This window comes from Manis javanica, unplaced genomic scaffold (genome assembly GCF_040802235.1).
Source record: "Manis javanica isolate MJ-LG unplaced genomic scaffold, MJ_LKY HiC_scaffold_35, whole genome shotgun sequence".
Lineage (NCBI taxonomy): Eukaryota > Metazoa > Chordata > Mammalia > Pholidota > Manidae > Manis > Manis javanica.
In genome coordinates this window covers 355,707-377,671 of record NW_027332181.1, presented here as the reverse complement: position 1 = coordinate 377,671, position 21,965 = coordinate 355,707, and the positions used below count along the sequence as shown (strand labels likewise).

General features: G+C 39.2%; 1 protein-coding gene across 1 annotated transcript in view; it reads left to right on the top strand.

Annotated features, from left to right (window-relative positions):
- The first annotated feature begins 1,181 nt into the window (after positions 1-1,181).
- EEIG2 (EEIG family member 2) overlaps positions 1,182-21,965 on the top strand; it is a 68,299-nt gene continuing 47,515 nt past the window's right edge. The window contains exon 1 of the mRNA XM_037001589.2: positions 1,182-1,626. Coding sequence (XP_036857484.1) covers positions 1,490-1,626 — 137 coding nt within the window. The 5' untranslated portion in view covers positions 1,182-1,489. The remainder of the gene's footprint in view (positions 1,627-21,965) is intronic.

The window sequence follows — 21,965 nt, the reverse complement described above, 5'->3', positions numbered from 1 at the left end:
ACCCCCCAGCCCAAATTCCTAAGATCTGCCTCTGAGTCTTTATTCCGTTTTTTCCACCTGAAACACCTCCCTCCCACTTTGTCTTAAATCCTATTCATTCTTTGAAATTCAGAACACTGGTTACTAATTAATTGCTTCCTCTTTTGAGTTCTAGACAAATTGCTTCTTCATTCTGAACAAACACACCTTGATGCTAGGGTTTTTTGTGTGTTTTTTTTTAATGTGATTTACTTATGTCTCCCTCACTAGATTATAAAATTCTTCAGGTTTCTTTTGTTTTTAACATTGTAGTGATTGAGAAATATTTTTACAGGACTGCACGAATAAATGAGTGACCTGGGAAGGAGAACCTCTTCAATTACACCCTCTCAGAGATTACTGCGAGGGAATATGAGTTAAAAGGACAGTAACTTGGTTTGAAAACACAAACATTATATAACCAAGTAAGCAACATACATTGTAACAACATAGCCTATAGAAAGCAGGTAATTGATATGCATCTGCGGAGACTATGTTTAGGCTTTTCAGTGGTCAGTATGGACAGCCAACTTTTATAAGGGAAGGTTTTATTTTATCTTCTGTACTCTTTTATTCTGGGTGACAGAAACTAAAGTATAAACAAGAGAAAATGCCTGTAGCAGTACAGAGCCTGGGCACTTGGTAGGTCCTCAACACAAGTTAATCCCTTTCCTTTTTCCTACTTTGTCCTCATTTTACTTTAGAAGGCTCATGAATTTACAGTACCCAAAGGAAATTTTAGTTTTAGGATTTCAATTTGACGAAAACGTCTTGGTGATTCTGATTCTCCCTATTACTAACCCATGACTCTCAAACCCAAGGGAAAAAAAATATCACTGGAGGGGGAAGGACAGAGGGGGCGGAGCAAAAACGGAAAGAAAGGCCGAGAGGAAGCTGTAGAAGGAAGCTCCCTTTTGGTTGGGTTTGTCTTTCTTTAACCCGAGAGAAGCGTGACGCGCTAACTGCCGTCGCGGGGCAGTTTCCCGGCGAAGCGCCCGCCGGCCCGAATTTCCTAGCCCGCCCTCCCGCTTCCGCCCCGCGGTGCGCTGCCGGCTGCCGCCGCTGGGGGCACCTCGGGCCCTGTGGCGCTCAGGCAGCGGCCGCTCTCTAAGCTTCACATCGCCGGCTCTCGGACGGGCGGCGGCGGCGGCGGCGGCGGCGGTGGCGGTGGCAGCGAGCTGCGCACCGAAAGGGCGCCCGCCGCCCAGGCGAGCTGCAGCACGACCGCTCCCCGCGGACGGGCGGGGTCCGCGCCGCCGCGCTCCGGCCCCGGCTGCTGCGAGGGGCGGCGACGGCGGCGGCGGCCCCGGCCGGTCCGCGGCGTCCCCCGGCCGCGCCCCCGCGCGCAGCTCGCGGCCCCGGCCGTGGAGTCGAGCGGGCCCAGGGCTCTGGCGAGCTGAGGGGGCGGCGCCGGCCCGCGCGCCCCCTGGGGCCGCCCCCACATCCCGCTCGCCGGCGTCTGGCTCTCACGATGATGAAGAAGAAGAAGTTTAAGTTTAAGGTGGACTTTGAGCTCGAGGAGCTCTCCTCGGTGCCCTTCGTCAACGGGGTTCTCTTCTGCAAGATGCGGCTGCTGGACGGCGGCAGCTTCACCGCCGAGTCCTCCAGGTAACGCGCCCTCCGCGCCGCCAGCTCCTCCGAGCCGCTGCGCTCGCGTCCGCCCCGCGGGGGCTTGTTTGATGGGCTGCATCTCTTTCTTGGCCCATTTGCTCCAGGAGCGTGGCCAGCCTCGTGAGCTGCTCTTTAGAGATCAGTCTGAAACCAGGCAGGAATTTATTGATCCGCAGAAAGTGCTTCACAAATGGGTCCACCTCGGCTGGGATGGGCTTCCTTTTGCTCTCCTAATTCTAAATGGTTCCTGGTATCTGCGCTTCCCTCCTAAGTTCTCTAGGCATGGAAGCAATGGCCAGAAGGGAAAAGATGCTTCTGGTTTCTCTTAAGACGTTTCGATTTGTTTGTGAAATGCAAAGTGGAACTTGAGCTGTTGTTAAAACAAAAGCAAAAATAACCCAAACTGCTCGAGTTCCGAGAATGCCCGCTCTGAACTGAAGCCTGTGCCAGCCTAACTCCTCCCTTGTTGGTTCCTCGGGGACTGGAGAGCCCAGGATGCAGCCGGGGTCGGCCTGGTCATGTGTTCCCTGGCCCACGGGACAACAGTCTGTGCTTCATCGGAGAGCTGCATCTCCAGTTACGCGCTCTCCCTCGCTGAATAACCAATCTTAAAGTGGCCGCTAGTGGCTCTCCGCGTGGAGGACTTAGAACTAGGAGAGCCCAGACCATGCCCTCATTTTGAAGGGAGCCTCTGGACACTCTCAGGGAGAGTCCTTGGCAGGTTATAGATTGAAGGCAGGAGTGGTAGCGTTCCTTGAGCAATGTCAGGGTTATTCTAGGTTAACATATTTACCCTAAGGTAAGTGTTCCATAAGAAAATGGAAAATTTACAGATTTTTTAAAAATGAGCCTTTAAATTCCTGAGATCAGTGGAAAAGCTTAATAGTTAATACTTATTTTCCTAAATTTACCGTACATCGACTTTATTGTGACCCTAAAAATATTCATTCTGCTTTTCTTTTACCTGTCATCCCTATTAATAATGTAAAGGAAATAATGTCAGTGGGTTGTGAACTTAGGCCCATAAAATTGTCAGTGGTGGCAATATTGAAGTCTATGAAAGCCAGAAACATAAATGTCTAATAGGCCAAAGGATGTATGAAACACTTACTTCTCAGAATTAAAAAACAGTCAGCCAAGGATGGCTTTTAAAATTAAACTGAGATGACAAATCTATGGTTATTCAGCTAATTAATTGTACTGTAATAATTTTTAACACACCACTAAGAGAATAGTGTAACTTAGAATGGTGCGCTCAATATTGTACCCCCGCTTATGCTGAAAATTCGAAGTCAATTCTTGAATATCCTGTAGGTTCAAGTGACAGTCTTAACCCTGAGTCTTACTCTGTTTTGCTGCAGGGTCCCACCCCCTTATCTGGCAGTTAGACCAGCTCTTCTGGGCCAGTGGTGACACCTGGTGGTCAGGGTACTTCCTACTACGTCCTTTCTCCCTCAGATTATTGATTTGGCTTTGCTACTCACCGGTCAGTTATTACAATGTTGGAGGCAGTCGTTTATTCCGCAAATATATATAGGCTGGGCCCTTTAAATATATTATCTTACTTATTAATTCTCACAGCAAGTCTGTGAGGTAGGGATTCCCATTTTGTGGGTGGATAAACAGATTCAGAAATCATAACTTTCCCAAGGTCCCCACATCTGAAGAGTGAAATGCCATGATCCTGATATGTCTTATTTCAAACAGATTGATGTCAGATAAAATGGAGAAAATTGTGTACTGTGCTGAAAAAGGAGCTTCCTAATGGTTTTAACAAGCAGTGTGTATAATCTGATTTGTAATTTGCGAGAGTTGGAAAGGAAAACTCAGAGTATCTGGGGTTAAATTTACCCCCTTTCTCTTCCAACTAAAATTTGAATTTAATTAAAGTCAGTAAAGTTAAGAATAGTGCTCTGTAACCAAACAACTAAAAAAGAAAAACAGATCTCTATAGTTAGGAGGGAAATGATTCATAAGAAGCTTACGACTTTTTAGGTAGAGGTAGCTCGTAGAAAGCTAAGTGCAAAGGTTTGGAATGAGGCAGATCAGAACCTAAATCCCAGCTCTCCCCTCATAAACCTGGGTGGGTTCTTAGCCTCTCAAAACTTCCAGCTATAAAATAGAAATCATCACTGGCATTTGGGGTTGTTGTGAGGGTTTCGTAAGATGATGAACCTAAAACAACTACTGCAGTGCTGTGGTACCAATTGAAGAAAAGACAAGGAGCTTGTTTCCTTTAGTTGTTAATACTCAATTCCTTTGACAGCTATGAGAGTGTTGAAAAAGATCTCATTCTACAAGAAAAAAAAGGAAAACCCAAAATATCTAAAGGATGTGAATTACTTAAAAATAGCAAAACTTCTAATTTTGGGGTGTCAATCTAGGCAGTGCATCTCTAATTAAATGCTAAATATTAATTTTTTCAAAAGTCACTTTGTGTGCCTCTTATAAATCAAATATAGTTACCACTGTAACATTCCTCCCATAAAAATGAACTACATAGAAAAGGGTTAACATAACAGGCTAGACTACTTTCCTTAGAAAGGCCTGCTTACATGCTTTTGCTGGCATCTGGAAACTTGAATGGTCAGTAGTTCTCTACACTGATAGTAAAACTTTAGAGTGGCTCAGCTGTGCCTAGACTACCAACAGTGTTGTTTATGTTGAATACTTTCTGAGAGTCTAGAATTTTGGTTTATGCTAGGCAGCAGGTGCCTACATGACCAACCCTTTAAAAAAAAACTTCCCAGGTACTGCATATCTAATGAGCTTCCTTGATAGAAAGCATGTGTTGTCACAATTTGATGCTAGAGAAATTGTGTTCTGGGAGACTCCACTGGTTCTCTGGAATTTTCTCCATGCACCTTTTCCCTGGCTGATTCGCCTTTGTATCCTTTCACTGTAATAAATCCTATACATGAGTACAGCTAGGTGCTGAGTCCTCTGAGTCCTCCTAAAGGATCACTGACCCTGGGGGTGGCCTTGGGGATCCCTAATGCATGAGCCTACATAAGATAATAATTCATTTTGTTAGAGAAAAGCCTTAGAGGTATAAGCAAATTATAAATATATTGGGCTTTGCACAAAAACTAAAGATGTAGATCATCTATTGTTCACTAAATAGTAATTGAGCATTTACCATATTTCTAGCTCTCTCTCAAGGACTATGAGAAGCACAACAAATATAAAGGCCCATAAGGGAATTACCTCCTCTTAGTAAAATTAGATCATTAGATGTGTAATCATGTGAGTAGGAGACAGTACAATTTAGTGCCTAATCAATGGGGCAGACAATATGTGAGTGTTGTTGAAATTCTGAAGGTAGAGAGTTTATTTACAGTTGTAATGGTTACTGAAAACTATATTAGCTTTTCAGTTGAGCATTCTGGAAGGATGCATTTTCATTGACAAGGAAGTAAGGGTGGGTGGACAGCTTGAGTAAGTCATGAATAGGAGTTGGTGATCGATTGGCCTGATTGCAAAGAGAGTTCGCATTGGACAGAAGTGGAAGATAAAGACTGAATGCCATTAAAAAGAGTTTGCTTTTCACTGCCCATAGAATGAAAATTAATTTAAGATTCTTGCACTAAGTTGTAATGTGACTAAAGTGGTATTTAAGCTGGCAGGCAGGCTGATGCTCTTTGAATTCAAATGGGAGTAGATTAGAAATGGGGAGAGAAATTAGGACTCTTCTAAAATAACCCAGGCAGAAGCTAATAAGAACTTGAACTTGGATATTTCTCATGTAAGTGACTGATGAAATGATAATGCTATGACAGATGCCTTGCTCATATGACAGAATAAAGTCAAGATGAATTGTTTTATTTTGTCCTGTTATGGGGAATATAATATATCATGGGCAGAGGGTATGAGGACATAAACTGTATGTTTAACATATTACGCTGAGACAATATGTGAGTGTAACAGTGAGTCTGATAAGCAGGTGGAGATGTATTTATTATGGATTTCTTTTATTTTGTTCTATTGGAAATAAGCCTGCTTACTGAACTTTTCATCTAGAATTTCCTTACATCATTTTGCCTTTTTAAATGTTACTAGTGAAAATTAATTTTATAAGGACCCAGTTTCTCCTGGGAAGATGTGTCCATTAAAGAGGTTAGAAAAAAATAAAAAGACTAAAAGGTAATCTTTGTATAATAATATTTGTAATAAATATTAAAATGGGCAGATTTTATATACCATAGTTAATAAAACATTCAGAAAATACATTGTATTATTATAGTAATCATATAAACTGAAGCCAAATTATTGCCTAAAAAAGTGTTTTGAAGACCTTTCCAAAAAACATTACTTAAATCTTTTCAGAGCACTCTTCCCTTGTGAAATCATTTAAATCACTTTTGAGGTTTATTAAGACTGTCAGAGCAGGTTTAACACCTGGTCTGCTTTAATAAAGGAATAGTAAGAAAAAAATTTTCCTGTATTTTGGAGGATTCCCAAGTTTGCCTCATTTTGTTCATTCTTTTTTGTGCTCATAGCTAAATACTTTTCGAAGTTTCACATGAGCTTATGATAAAAAAACGTGAATTCAGGGAGTGCCCAGGAAGTTAATGAGCATATCTGTGTATTAGACCTTTTACTTTATAAACAAGCTAAAGGGATTTCTTGTCTTTGGCCAGAGTATGCCTTCATGTTTTGAAGATTTTAGTTCACTGCGCACTGTGCACTTCTTTTTAGGAATTCTTTTCCATAACTCAAAACTAATAAGATTCATATGGAAAACATAGCAAGTAGAAAAGAAAAAGAACCAAAAAAGCATAAAAATGAACCAACTAGAGGTAATCACTATTATTAATATTTAAAATGCTGTACTTATCTGTTTTTTTCACAAACCATTATTAAATTGTAAAACTATTTTTAATTGATGTCTGCCATTCCATTGTATGTTATTTCCATGATTTATTGAACCAAGCCCCTTTCAAGGTAGTCTTCTTTGCTTTCTTTTTTAAATACTTTTATAAGCATACAACAGTGAGCATCATTATAGCCAAATTTTGTGTGCATCCATTATTATTTAGGATTAACACTAGAAATGGAATTATTGAATGAAAAGGCATATGTATTTTTAAGGCTTAAGTAGCAAATATAAAAAATAACCAATATTAGAAAATGTGTTTGACCACATGGCACAGAATTTTTTTTTGAGGTATAAGTGACATACAATATTGTATTAGTTTCAGGTGTACAATATAATGATTTAGCATTTGTATATGTTGCAAAATGGTCACCACAGTAAGTCTGATTACCATCTGTCACCTTACAAATAACAATGTTAGGACTATATTCCCCATGATGTATATTATATCCCCATGACATTTATTTTATGACTGGGAGCTTGTACTTCTTAATTCCCTTAACCCATTTGCTGACCTCTCCAAATCCCCTCCCTTCTGGCAACCACCAGTCTGTTCTCTGTATCTGTGGGTCCAGATTTTGTTTTATTTTGTTTGTTTTATTTTTTAGGTTCCACATATAAGTGAGATCATGTGATATTTGCCTTTCTGGGATTCATTTCACTTAGCATAAGGCCCTCAAGGACAATCCATTATGTTGCAAATGGCAAGATAAAATTCTTTTTCATGGCTGAGTAGTATTCCATTATGTTTCAGATGGAAATGATAAATCTGTAGCTCTAGATTGATGTGTCCTTGGGAAGAGGGGAGTTCAGGATCTTCCTACACTGCCATTTTGGACCCCTTTTCTCCTTATGGCACAGAATTCTTTATGCCCTGACCAGAAATGGGGTCCTCTATTCACATATTATTATTATTATTATTATTATAGCTATCATAATGATAGCTGATATTTATTGAGCACTTTCCCCATGGGCCAGGAATTTTTCTAAACTTTTTTATCCTCAAAATAATCCTAGGAGAAAGGTACTATTACTGCAACTGTTATTACCATCATTCCTGATGAGAGATAAAAAAATTGTACTGAAACAGCTCAAAGTGGCAGAACTGTGGAGGCAGTCTGGCTCCACAGTACATTCTTGATAACTAAACTCTGCTATGTCTCAGATTTTATGTTGCATGTTCTCTCATTTTTATGTTTTAATGAAATAGTAGAAAAAATATATGTAATATGACTTTTTCTGAATAACAGGCTGTAGCTCCATGCCAAAGTGGGTTTCAGCTCTGGATTCAGTGAGACTGAATAATGACAATTGAATGTTAGGGGTAAAAAGAGACTTATACCAAGCTTTATTCTCATGGTGGTAGGTCAAGTGTTGGAACCCCTTCTGCACCCAGTAGTCTGCAGGTAAACAAGTCTCTGTCTCTGCCTCCGGCTCAGCCTCTGCCCCAGGCACTGCCTCCACTCCAGGCTCTGTCTCCACTTCTCCCAGCCTCTTCTCTCTTCTCTCCTGCTGTCTTGCTCCTTTGTTCTCCTCTCCAGACTCTGCTCTCCTCTGCCTTAGCACCTGGCAGAGCTCTTTTTATAGCAACACTGGCAATAATGGTTTATTGCCAATGGGTATGCAAGCATGTGCCTGTGCAATAGGCTATGTATTACATCATTGCACATAGGCAGTGGGTATATTAGGATCAGGTGAGGATCCTGGCCATGGAACTTCCATTTTCCCTGCACAATGTCAGAAAACTGGTTCCAATATGTGGCACAACTAGACCTGGCCCCTCTAGATTTGCCCCAAGGTTATTGAATATGAAAGATAAGAAACATACTCATGCATATTTTTTTTTCAAGGTGTGACTTTCCAGTAATAAGTCTTCAAAATTCAGTTTCATTACTGGGTAGTTGTGCCTTGTAAAAATATTAATGCCATTTTACACCAGTTAGTTAATATACACTATTGTATCACTAAACCTAGCACAGTAGGCAATTCATGAATACTTATTGAAAAATGCAGATATTTGCAGAAAAGATCTGTTTTGTGTTCTATGTACACAACTTATAAAGAACTAATGTTCAATTTGGGGGTGTCTGCCTTTCAGAGATATTATCAAATAGAGACCAAGGAAATATATTAAGATTCTGAGGAATCTTGAATAATGTAATTACATGGGACTAAGGTAGTCACAAGAGAGAAGATAATGGGTCTTCAAAAACTAAAAAAACCCTTGTATATATGTATACATTCCTAATTTTATTTAATCCTTATAAAATCCCTTTTATGAGGTATTACATACTATTGGGTTAGATATATGTCAGGTACTGCAAAATAGTTATTTAAAAAATAACAAGTGGCTTAAACAGAATAGAAGTTTATTTCTTTCATTTAAGTGGTGTCTCTGCTCCATCACATTGTCAGGGGCTCTGACTTTTTATCATCTTGCTCTATTATACCCAGGGTATTGTTCTCATCCATAGAGACCAACTTGTCTCACCCCACATTTGAACTCCAGCCACTGGGAAGAAGAGAAGAGGAATAGGTATTTGCTCAAAGCACATTAACCAAAAGTTAAGTACAGGACTACATCTAGTCCATGGAAGGTTGAGAAATACAGTCTTTGCTGGGTGTCCATGTGCCTAGCAAAGGATTCAATCACAATAAAGAAAACAGGCAAACAGGTATCATGGAAGAGTTAACCTCTACTACTCCACTCTTAGATGAGAAAGTTGATTCTCAGAAAAGCAATGTATTTCATTCAAGATCACACATCAGTTAAATGAAAGATATTTGAAAGACTATCCCATAATGAGGGAATAGATTTATGCTGGGTGTATCAGAGGATAGAACTCGGACCAGTGGGGAGCTGTTAAAGAAGGTATCATGTTTCTGGTCAGTATATTATTAGAAAAAATAATCTCTAGCAGAAGAGTAGCGTAGCGAATGGGCTACCTCAGTACATTGTCCATGTTGTCAAGAATGTTACTTAATTAGAAGGATGGGTAACCTAGCTAATTCTTAAGGCCCTTTCTAACTCCAAGATTCTGTAACTAAGCTTGTCATTTTATTTCCTAAATCTCCTGTTTTAGCCAAGACTGATCAGCTTATTTTAGGCAAATGTGCATGCATTTCTGTCTCCTTGGAACTCTCTCCTTTTCCCACCTCTTCTTCACCATTCTTTTAGATAATTCAAATTCCAGTCATCCTTAAAGATTCAGATCAAACGTCTCATCAGCTTTATGCCTACAATTATCCCAAAGTACAACCCCAACCCATTTCACTCCAACACTTACTATGTATACTATGTCCTTAATAAATGTTGGTTATTTGTTAAGTGAATGAAATCTTTGCTCACTATGATTTCACTTCTCACTCAATTCCTCTAGTTGTTTCTACCTGTCATTTCACCCAAATTCATTCTTTTACCTACCTTTATGAAACATTTCCATGCAATGTAAAATTTTCAGTAGTGAAAAACATTCAAGATAAGGTAGGTAGAAGTATTTAACTGACTTTTTTTGGGGGATAAGGAGTTATGTCTAGGGAAAGTGTCATGGAAGAGCATTCCTTAGCAGTGTTTTGAAAAAAGTCTAGCTGGAGAAGGAAATGGGACATAGAAGGAATAGTATACAGAGTGCAAGAACCAGCCTGGTGTGTGTGCCGGGAGTGCTGGGAGCATACATTAGCCCCCACCCCATCTACAGCTTTACTTTCCACGTTTTCATTTGCCCACGGTGAACCATGATATTAAAGCAGATGATCCTCCTGCCATATTGTCAGAAGGTCCTACCACTTCGTCACACCTATGTCACTTGCCTCACTTCATATCATTATGTAGGCATTTTACCATCTCACATCATCATTTTAAGAAGGGTGAATAAAAGGCAGTAAGATATTTTGAAAGAGACTACATTGACATAAATTTTAGTACTATTGTTACAGTTCCATTTTATTACTGTTAATTTCTTCCTGTGCCCAATTTTTAAGTTAAACTTTATCATAGTTATGTATGTATAAGTAAATGTAAAGTTTGGTACTATTCATGGTTTCAGGCATCCATGGGGCTCTGGGGACAGATCTCCAGTGAATTAGGGGGACAACCTAAAGTAGTGGTGTATTATTGCTAGCGGAGAAAGGTCATTTCAAGGAGTCCAGACTTGCTTTGGTGCTGTACAGTTTAGGGAGCCAAAAGCAGGGGATTGGCTCATGCAAAGTCAGTAAGTTGGTTTAGGACTGCAATATAAGAGAATTCTCATCTGAAGACCTTAGCTTTGTCTTTACCAACAGAGGAGGTGGAGTAAAGGACATGAGGATAATGATAAAAGATCAGAAAAGCTTCTATAAGGAAGAGGAGAGGAAGCTGATCAAAGACACACCGAAAAGGCCCAACTGGCATTTAAAACATGAATTTTAGTGATAGCAATGTGCATGTGCATGCATTTGCCCCCAGCAGTGCTCAGAGGTTTGAGATAAGAGAAAATGGATGATAGGATTGATCAAGGTTTAGAAGTTTGTAGGTATGTGGAAAGGCCAAGGAGGCAAGGGGATTAAGAGTGCTGGTGAGAAAGAATTTAAGGAATCATCAAGGGGTCTACACTTCATAAGGGGAAAAACCAGGCCAGGAAGATAAATCAGGAAAATAAAAGATGGTTGAAAGATGAAGGGCTCAGTGATTGTAAAGGAGGGTACATACAAAAGGAATGAAGCTGTGACAGATTTGGTAGGGTAGGAGATATGCTCAGAGATATTAATGCTTGAAATTCCTTCAGTAAAGTAGTCCTGGAGAGGTGGCAAGATTCCAGGGTATGAGTGTTACTGACTTGGTATGAAGATAGGCATAGGGCAAAGAACTCTGAGTCTAGGCTGTTAGTTATTTGCATGGTGTTAGAGCCAGTATGATTGCAGCTGTTGGGATGAAGAGAGAAAGATAAAAAACATAGGTACATTAGGTGACATTAACTGGGAGGAAGAGTGTGACATAGCCAAATATCATGTGCTTCAAGCCTTTAAGCCTCAAACTTGAAAGCAGAGCAGTTAACAGCCTACAATGGTCATTGAGGAGTTAGGAAAGTGCTAGCACTGCCTTCTGTAGAAGATGCGGGTGGAGAATAAGCATCATCTATTCTGTCCTCAGTACAACTAGTATCTTCATGAGATAGCCAGGTTTCAGTTAGGCAATGAGTAGAGTGTTAAGTAAAGAATTTGAGAAAGTAAGAGTTTATTTAACCCTGGAACCAGAGTTTCAGGTGGTATGCTATAATGTGTTGGGGAAGAATGCAGCAATAGTAGAATCAATCAGAGAGAGAAAGAATAGAATGGTGGGAAGAGCAGACAGGATTTGGGGAGAATAGGTGATAAAAGGGACCTGCATTTTGGTCTTTACAGGGATAAAAGGTACAGAAGAACTGAATAGCCTTAAGATTTCCAATATGGTTATAGAATAATTTAATGTCGTATCTAAGGCCTGTATAATAGAAGACAGCTTCTCCAGCTACTACTTCTAGGAGTGCAAAAATGAGGTCATGTTAGGTCTTACCTTCCACTGCTGAAGAGGCCCTGTCCCCTTTATTGTCTGTGTCTCTTTCTGTGTGTCTCACATCATCTATCTACAAATTTAATCTTCATCCTCACTAATCTTTTCACTCTCATTTCAGGACAAAATATTCTGCCTCCTCTTCAGTGCCAACCCATTTCCCTGTACCTTTGATCTGTCTCTATCTAACTTCCCTCTCCCTCTCTATACAATCCGGATCCAAACTTCATTAGAAAGTAATATGCATTTGCTGCCTCTTAAGCATTCCTCCCCTCCCCTCAACCCCGTACTCTGACTTCTGCCGCACCACGTAGTGAAAACTGCCCTTGCTAATATCATCACCCATCTCTAATTGCCATACCTAGTTAGTATTCTCTCCTTTGTGCCTTTGTGCTCTATTCAGAATTCTGTGATAATTACCTATATCTTGAAACTTGACTGTCTTGGCTCCCTTGAACCTTATCCTAATCCTTAACCTCCAACTTCTCTGATCCCTTCACTGAATTCTCTGAGAGTACTTCTGCCCTCCCTCTTTTTTTTTTAAATAGACTTTTTTTTTAGAGCAGTATTACATTCATAGCAAAATTGGTGGACAGTACAGAGTTCCCACATACCCACTGCCCACACTCATGCATGGCTTCCCCACTATCAGCATCCCACACCAGAGTGGTACATTTGTTACAATCGATGAACCTACGTTGACACATCATTATTACCCAAAGTCCATGATTTGTATTAGGGCTTTGACAAATGTATAATGACATATATCCACTTTTGTAGCATCATACAAAATTGTATCAGTGCCCTAAAAATCATCTGTGTGCCACCTATTCATCCCTGCCCCTTAACCCCAGGTGACCACTGATCTTTTTACTGTCTCCATTGTTTAGCCTTTTCCAGAATGTCATATAGTTAGAATCATGCAGTAGGTAGCCTTGTTCACATTGGCTTCTTTCAATTAGTGATATGCATTTAAGATTCCTCTATATTTTTATGGCTTGATAGTTCCTTTCTTTACTGAATAGTATTCTGTTGTCTGAATTTACCACAGTTTATATATCCATTCACCTGCCATTCACTGTATGATTCCATTTACATGAGGTACCTAGAGTGGTCACACTCATAGAGACAGAAGGTAGAAGGGTGATTGCCAGGGGCTGGCGGTGGGGAGGGAGGAATGGGGAGTTGTTGTTAAATGGGTACAGAGTTTCAGTTTTATGAGATGAACAGAGTTCTTGAAGATTGGTGTAAAACTCTATGAATGTATATAAGACTAGTGAACTGTACACTTTAAAATGGTTAAGATAGTAAATTCTATGGCATGTATGTTACCACAATTTTAAAAAATGAATAGATATTTTAGCCCCCCCACCCACAAATTCTTATTAAGCCAAGCCAATTGTTTACATGTTAGTATATTCAAATAAAGAAGATTAAAATAAAGCTTTCTCCTTGTTATTTTAAACTTTGTAATTTAGAGACATTTTACAATCAATTTTCTATAATAGCATAGATGAGTCCATTCAGTCATTCTACTAACTAATAGGATTTAATAAAATATAGATACATAGACTTATATAGTGATCATTTTTATTTAACAGTTTTAGGAAAGTCCTTTTTTTTCTTATCTAAGCCATTATTTTTGCTTGTTATGTAAGTTTTGAGATATATTTTATTTGTTACTCATCAACAAATACCAGAATATATTTATAATATTATTTCAAATTTTTTTTATTAAATGTATTATCTTGTAGATAATTTTCTGTAAATCTCTATGTATGACATTTACTTTCATCTTTTCCATGAGCCCTTTTCATTATCTCAAGTGCTACATTCTTCATAATAATCTTTACTGTAAACTTAGGTATAAAATGTAATTTTTACCATAAAGGAAACTAAAGTTTAGTGGAAGATACTGACACATATATTATTAAGTGCAGTTAGGATAGGGTGACACAGGCTGTGGTAAATATGCAAATAAAATTGTATGACAGTTCAGAGGAGGAAGGGAGCTATTATGACTGAGAAAGTAGGGAAGACTCCTTAGAAGAGGTGGCATGTGAGCTACACTTTGAAAGCTTAGTAAGATTTAACCAGTAGAGGAGAAATAAGATGATAGAATGTCAGACATTTTGACTAGTAACATTTTGACTTGGTTTATTGTTAAAAACCATTTTAAAAAGTGACATATATAGGGCAGAGTAACAATACTAAATCTTCATCAAGAAAGCATTTTCTAGTACAACCACTTTGAACCAACTGCCTTCTCCTCAGATGTTAAACAGTTATCATATGATCCAGCAATTCCACTGATACATCCAAGAGAAATGAAAACATGTCAACACAAAAATTTATATGTGAATTTTCATAACACATTTATAAGCCAAAAAATTGCAACAACCCCAATGTCTGTGAACTGGTGAATAGACAAATAAAATGTGGAATGTCTAAAGAGTAGTTTTTATTACTTGGCAATAAAAAGTAATGAATACTGATTCATGCTACAATATGAATGAAACTTGAAAATATCATGCTAACTGAAAGAAGCCAGGCCCAAAAGGCCACATATTGTATAATTCAATTTATATGAAATGTCCAGCATAGGCAAAATCTACAGAGATGTAAAGTAGACTAGTGGTGCCTAGGGCTGGTGGGTAGGAGGAAAATGGGGGGAGTGACTACTGTTGGGTATGAGGTTTCTTTTGGAGGTGATAAAAGTATTCTAAAATTGATTGTGGATGGGAAGATGGCGGCATGAGTAGTTCAGAGGAAATCTCCTCCCCAAAACATATATATTTATGAAAATACAATAAATACAACTATTCCTAAAAGAGACACCAGTGGATGCAGTACAACAGCCAGGATACATCTACATCTGTGAGAACTCAGCATCAAATGAAGGGGGTAAGATACAAGCCACGGCCAGGCGGGACCCAAATGCTCCCCCACCCCAAAACCCGGCGGGAAGAAAGGAGTCGGAACGGGGAGGGAGTGAAAGCCCAGGACTGCTAAACAACCAGCTCTAGAAATCCGCACCTGGAACGCAGACACAAGGTGCACGGGGTGCTGGATATTAGAGAAACGGAAAAGCAAAACCTGTGGGCAGGTCCCCACAACCAGCACCCCTGAGACAAAAGAAAAGCGAGAATGCTTTCTGCAAGTCTTAAAGAGACAGGGACCCCACAGCTGGACGAAGTTGTCCCGGCAGCTGGGAATACCGGGGAAACTTAGGCACCCTAAACAGAGGCAGTGCAGCTCTGAAGCCCCTCACAGGACTAGGCAGCCTGCCAGTCATTCCTCCAACTGGCGCGGACCCTGACACACTGGCCCAGTAGCAGGAGAGTGGGAGCGCGCGCCGGGGGCGGAAGCGCTGGAAGGAACCGAGAGCAGATCTGTGTGCCACAGGAGAGGCTTGGGCCAGCCCGCAGCAGCGTGGCCGAACAGCCCGGGCAAGGCTCGTGCACACCGGCGGCAGTGAAGCCAGAACCCGGTAGAAGCCTGCGCAGAAAAGCCCCACGCACACTGGCAGCGGAGCCAGAGGGAGCAGGCGCGTTCCCAGGAGCCGACCAGAATCCCAGCCCAACGCACAGCCACCTGGGCCAGACCCAAAGGCTGCTGCTGCCACACAGCTGCCCAGCAGGGTCACCGCTAGCACGGAGGAGAGCACCTGGCGTGCCTGCCACTCCCCGCAGGGCTCCGCACTGCTCTGACGGACACCCTGCCCACAGCAGCTTAGGAGATTAACCCGGTGGCTGCTCAAGGAGTACAGGTAACCGTCACAGGCAGCGGAGAAGGGCAAGGCATCCAGCAAGCAGGAAAGGACTTTCTTCTCCCAGCTGACACACCCGCAACCTGCCTACAGCCACTGCTATCATCATGAAAAGGCAAAAAAATCTGGTCCAGTCCAAGATAGTTACACCTGAGAAAGGATCTGCAGAGGCAGACCTAACCAGTCTCCCTTAGAAAGAATTCAAAATAAAAATCATAAACGTGCTGACAGAGCTGCAGAGAAATATGCAAGAGCTAAGGGATGAAGTCCGGAGGGAGATCACAGATGTCTGGAGGGAGATTACAGAAGTGAAACAAACTCTGGAAGGATTAATAAGCAGAATGGATAAGATGCAAGAGGCCATTGATGGAATAGAAACCAGAGAACAGGAACGCATAGAAGCTGATGCAGAGAGAGATAAAAGGATCTCCAGGAAGGAAACAATATTAAGAGAACTGTGTGACCAATCCAAAAGGAACAATATCTGCATTATAGGGGTACCAGAAGAAGAAGAGAGAGGAAAAAGGGATAGAAAGTGTCTTTGAAGAAATAATTGCTGAGAACTTCCCCAAACTGGGGGAGGAAATAGTTGCTCAGACTATGGAGGCACACAGAACTCCTGAGAGACCGGATCCAAAGAGGACAACACCAAGACACATAATAATTAAAATGGCAAAGATCAAGGACAAGGACAGAGTATTAAAGGAAGCCAGAGAGAGTAAAAAGGTCACCTACAAAGGAAAACCCATGAGGCTATCATCAGACTTCTCAACAGAAACCTTACAGGCCAGAAGAGAATGGCATGATATATTTAATGCAATGAAACAGAAGGGCCTTGAACCAAGGGCCAAGCGTGTATCCAGCACGCTTATCATTTAAATATGAAGGAGGGATTAAACAATTCCCAGACAAGCAAAAGTTGAGGGAATTTGCCTCCCACAAACCACCTCTACAGGGTATCTTAGAGGGACTGCTCTAGATGGGAGCACTCCTAAAAAGAGCACAGAACAAAACACCCAACATATGAAGAATGGAGGAGGAGAAAAAAGAAGGGAAAGAAATAATCATCAGACTGTGTTTATAACAGCACAATAAGCAAGTGAGGTCAGACAGTAAGGTAGTAAACAAGCTAACCTTGAACCTTTGGTAACCACAAATCTAAAGCCTGCAATGGCAGTAAGTACATATCTTTCAATAGGCACCCTAAATGTAAATGAACTGAATGCACCAATCAAAAGACACAGAGTCACTGAATGGATAAAAAAGCAAGAACAATCTATATGCTGCTTATAAGAAACTCACCTCAAACCCAAAGACATGCACAGATTAAAAGTCAAGGGTTGGAGAAAGATATTTCATGCAAACAACAAAGAGAAGAAAGCAGGTGTTGCATTACTAGTATCAGACAAAATAGACTTCAAAATAAAGAAAGTAACAAGAGATAAAGAAGGACTTTATGTAATGATAAAGGGCTCAGTCCAACAAGAGGATATAACCATTATAAACATATATGCACCCAATACAGGAGCACCAATATATGTGAAACAAATACTAACAGAATTAAAGGAGGAAATAGAATGCAATGCATTCATTTTGGGAAACTTTAACAAACCACTCACCCCAGAGGACAGATCCACCAGACAGAAAATAAGTAAGGACACAGAGGCACTGAACAACACGCTAGAACAGATGGACCTAATAGACATCTATAGAACTCTACATCCAAAAGCAACAGGATACACATTCTTCTCAAGTGCACAAGGAACATTCTCCAGAATAGACCACATACTAGGCCACAATGAAATAAAATTGATTGTGAGGTGTTTTCACACTTCATGAATACTAAAAATCATTGACTTGTCCATTTTAAATGGGTGGATTATATAGTATGTGAATTACATCTCCATAAAACTAATATATCTCAAAAAAACATATCCAAGATATATTTTAGGTATCAAAATAATGTATTTTGAGATATATCTCAAAAAAACATTTTCTAACAAAGCTCTACTAAGCCAGTCTAACTCCTTGACAATTTTCTATACAGAACAGTTTACTCTTTCATTTAACAACAAAATATCTGTTGAGTGTCTAGTGCCAGTCACTATTCCAGGCAATTGAACTATTTCTATTTTTTCACTTCTGTTTTTATTTTTTGAAATTATTTCCCTTTGTATTTATCCTCTTTTCTATTTTACAATAAACACAAGTTATAAAACTGTAAAGATTATAATGTCTACCTAATTTGTATTAACCTGCCATTATCTGTATAGTGGCTGTTATTTTTATAAAGTCCACTTTCTCAGAATCAGATTTCACATATCTCAATTCTGTTAATAATTCTTAATTTTTGTGGCTGTAGTCAAGAGCAATCTTGATCATGTTATCTTGGTATGGCAGATGGAGTGGTGTAAGAGCTGCTCTATTTGATAATCAGTAAATCTTCGGTGAAATTTTCTTTTTCATTGTTGAGGCATAATTGACATATAGCATTATGTTAGTTTCAGAAGTACAACATAATGATTCAGTCTTTGTTTCTATTATGAGATAATCACCACTATATGTTTAGTTAACATCTGTTACCATCTGTAGTAAGAGAACAGCCCAGTTTCATTCTTTTCAATGTGGCTGCTTAGTGGTGAACTTAAGAGAATAGTTTCTTTGGAGTCATAGGAGCAGAAAACAGGTTCTAAAGGTTTAGGAACTGAGCATGTGGTGAAGCAGCAGAAGCACTGAGTTTAATTGTTCTTTGGGGATCTTTGTTAAAGAAGACAAGAAAGGTAGAATTGGAATAAGGAGGAAAACAGGAACAAACAACAGTTTTACATTATGTGTTCATTTTTAGGATAGAGACCAATAGGATTATAAGTTGAGGCAAAGGAATAGTGTAAGAGAAAATAGGGATACAAATATTAAAAACAAACCCATGATTGAAAGTCTGTATATTGAAAAAAATGTTTTTCTGTCCTAAAAACTGCTTACTGTTTCAGAAGAAATTTTCAGGCTTTTCCCAAATGCTATTTCCTAGCATTGTGGCTTAGAAATTAGCTTACATTCAAGACCTATTTTATCGTAATGGAATGAGGAACTAACCATAGTATTGATTCTGGACTTCACATGTTTGCTTCATTTCTCTTTAGTGAGTCATCACTAGCATGGCATTTAGTTTAGTAACATTTTTTTCCTAGTTAAAATTTTATGTATTTCCTTATTCAGACTATAACCACATTCCAGTGGTTTCTGGAAATTCTCTAGTGCTGGTGTCTAAACATAAAGTTAAAAATATTTTATCTTCTGTTGTTACCTTTTGAGATTAGTTCAGGGTCCCACAAGGTATTGTATTTTTTAAGGTATCTCCTCTCTGGACCTTCCCGGACATGAAGTTCTCCCCAATCTGGTTATTCCTTATGGTAAAGGAATGACTTCCAGAAAGCTTGAATGATTATCTTACTTGGACAGTCCTGTGGACATCACTATTTCCTCTTTGTATAAGGCAGAAACACTTTTAGAAATAAAACCCCAGAGAGGTAGTTAGAAAAGATTATTCACAGTCCTTGCAAAAGAAAGTAATTAGTTCCAAAATTTGCTTATAGACTAAATTAGTAAAGAACCTCTTATAAGCAACCATAAATTACTTTTATAATTTCAATTAATGCATTTATGTTAATGGAAAATAAACTCAACCATTAAGTTAGTGATAGAGATAATATGCATTTGTAATGATATACAATTTAGGACTTAAACTCTCTCATAATATTAATAAAGCATGAGCCTTGCAAAAGCAACCAGGCACTCAGTAATAACTGCACTGTCACCACTTGCCATCTCCTAATTTGAGAAATGGTAAATTAGTACCAAATGATAGTAAGCCAGAATGAATCCAAGAGCTATTTTTGCTAAGGTGGCCCATATAAAACCAGCATGCAAAATAACAAATTATGCAAATAATAAAAATATGCAAAAGCTTTTAAAGATATTTATTGCAATTTCTCTTAATTTACCTGCTCTGCTTCCACTGGGGTCATGTGAGGAATGGTATCAGACATGTCAAGTAATACAATGCGATGCATAAACATGAAGTTTACGCTGACTGTGATCAAAGTCAGCAGGACATACCAATCCAGATCTGTGCCACTTAAGAAATACCCCAACATGTATGCTCAGCACAGTCCTTCTGTGTACAACTCCCTTGTAATCTCATCCTTTCACCTCTGTACAGATCTCTTCCAGGCTCTTCCCCAGATCTCCCTTCAAAGGAGAGCTAGCGACACTAGCTGTGACTTTGATTTTAATTTACTTCATTTGCATGAGTTTTTCCTCATTATTATATCAGAACCATTATTTTAAAGATAACCAAGACAACCAGAGTAGAGCTTTCACAATACAGTTTATAATATTCGTTGTGCTGTTTTGTCACAGTTCAGCTTGTCACTGGCTCATTTGACTCTCCAACTCAAGAATGTATTTATTCTGCAGTCTTCTTATCTGTATCTCCAAATAGGTCTTGATGGCCTACACATGTTCTTTGAAATTCACTACTTAATATCACTGTACTAGAAAACTTCTGATACTATAGAGTTCCCTTTAAATAACTATACTTGTGAAAATACCAAAGGAGGAGTACTTTTTATAACACACAGCAAAACTTCATTAAAGTCTTATCTTTCATTCTTACTATGTTTCATTTGCAAAGCAGCTCCAGCTGCACATATAAAATGTCCCTGGAGTTTTAAAGAAGGAGGAGTGGGGGAGGGCAGGTGGGGAGGGAGGGAGAAGGGGATTGTGGGGTATCAGGATTGGTGTACATGGTGTGTGGGGTCACAGGGAAGACTGTAGCACAAAGAAGACAAGTAGGAACTCTGTGACATCTTACTACGTTGATAGACAGTGACTTCAGTGAGGTGTGGGGGTGTCTTGATAATATAGGTGAATGTAGTAACCACAGTGTTTTTCATGTGAAACCTTCATAAGAGTGTATATCAATGATACCTTAATAAAAAAAGTTTTGTTAATGTCCCAGGAGTTTATAGGAACAAGAGAATAATTTTACCCAGGGACTCAGGAAATGTGTCATACGAAAAGCTTTTGAGTGAAGTCTTGACTCATAACACTTTGTGATTTACACAATACTTTATATATACATACATATACATATATATACATATATGTGTGTGTATATATATATATAGATATACACCACTTAATTTGCAAACTACTCTTTGAAGTAAGATTTTATACTATTTTATAAACCCAACCAACATATGTTTACCAATTCATAGCTGACTTCAAAACATTTTGTAAAAGAGGAAACTTATGTAATTTGTTCAAAATCATTCAGTGTTGACATTAGTCTTAAGCCCTGGTCTTCTGAATCTAAAATTTGTTCCCTCTTCATTTTATCATATGCATGAGGTTGGCTGGCAGGAAAAGGACAGAAAGTGTTTGGGAGGGCATCCCAAAGAGAAAGGACAGAAAGAAAGCAGACATGCAGGGGCATGGTGCCTGGGTAGGGAACAGTGGGTATTTCAGTTGAGTGAAGATTCAGTGAAGGTAAATCATAAGGGATCAAATTTGAGAAGTTGAGGGCAAACCATGGAAGGCTGAATATGTAGTTGAAGAATTTGGCTGTTAGTCTACTGACAAAAAGGAACCATATATTTCTTAATCTGGAAACTGACTGTGATTAAATAAACTGTTCATGGCTATTATTTTCACACTTTTTTTAGACTATTCAGAAAGGACCAAAAAAGCCCTTTTGTTCAAAAATGAAGTATTTTTTAATGAACAGGTAACCTACTGGCTTGGTTTCTTCCCTTTTTTATTCTTAAAATCTAACTTTTTAATTTATTTTCTTGTTATTGCACATATTTTCAAGTGTCTTATTCCGAAAGGGTATTTTGGTGATACTTTTTTGTTTTGTTTCATTTTGTTCTTGCATATCTGAAATAGTATCTTTTTCCTTCATACACAATGCATAGTTTGGGCTAGGTATGGAATCTATAGTTCACATCAGCTTCTGAGTTCTGTAAGATTAGTCCCTAGTCCCTTTTTTTAAGAGTTGTGGAGGACATATTTTCATTCTTATGTATAACCTGATTTTAATTTCCTATATTCATAGAGGATTTTTACATTGGAAGTTTTGAGTAGTTTTCTTTCATTAAATT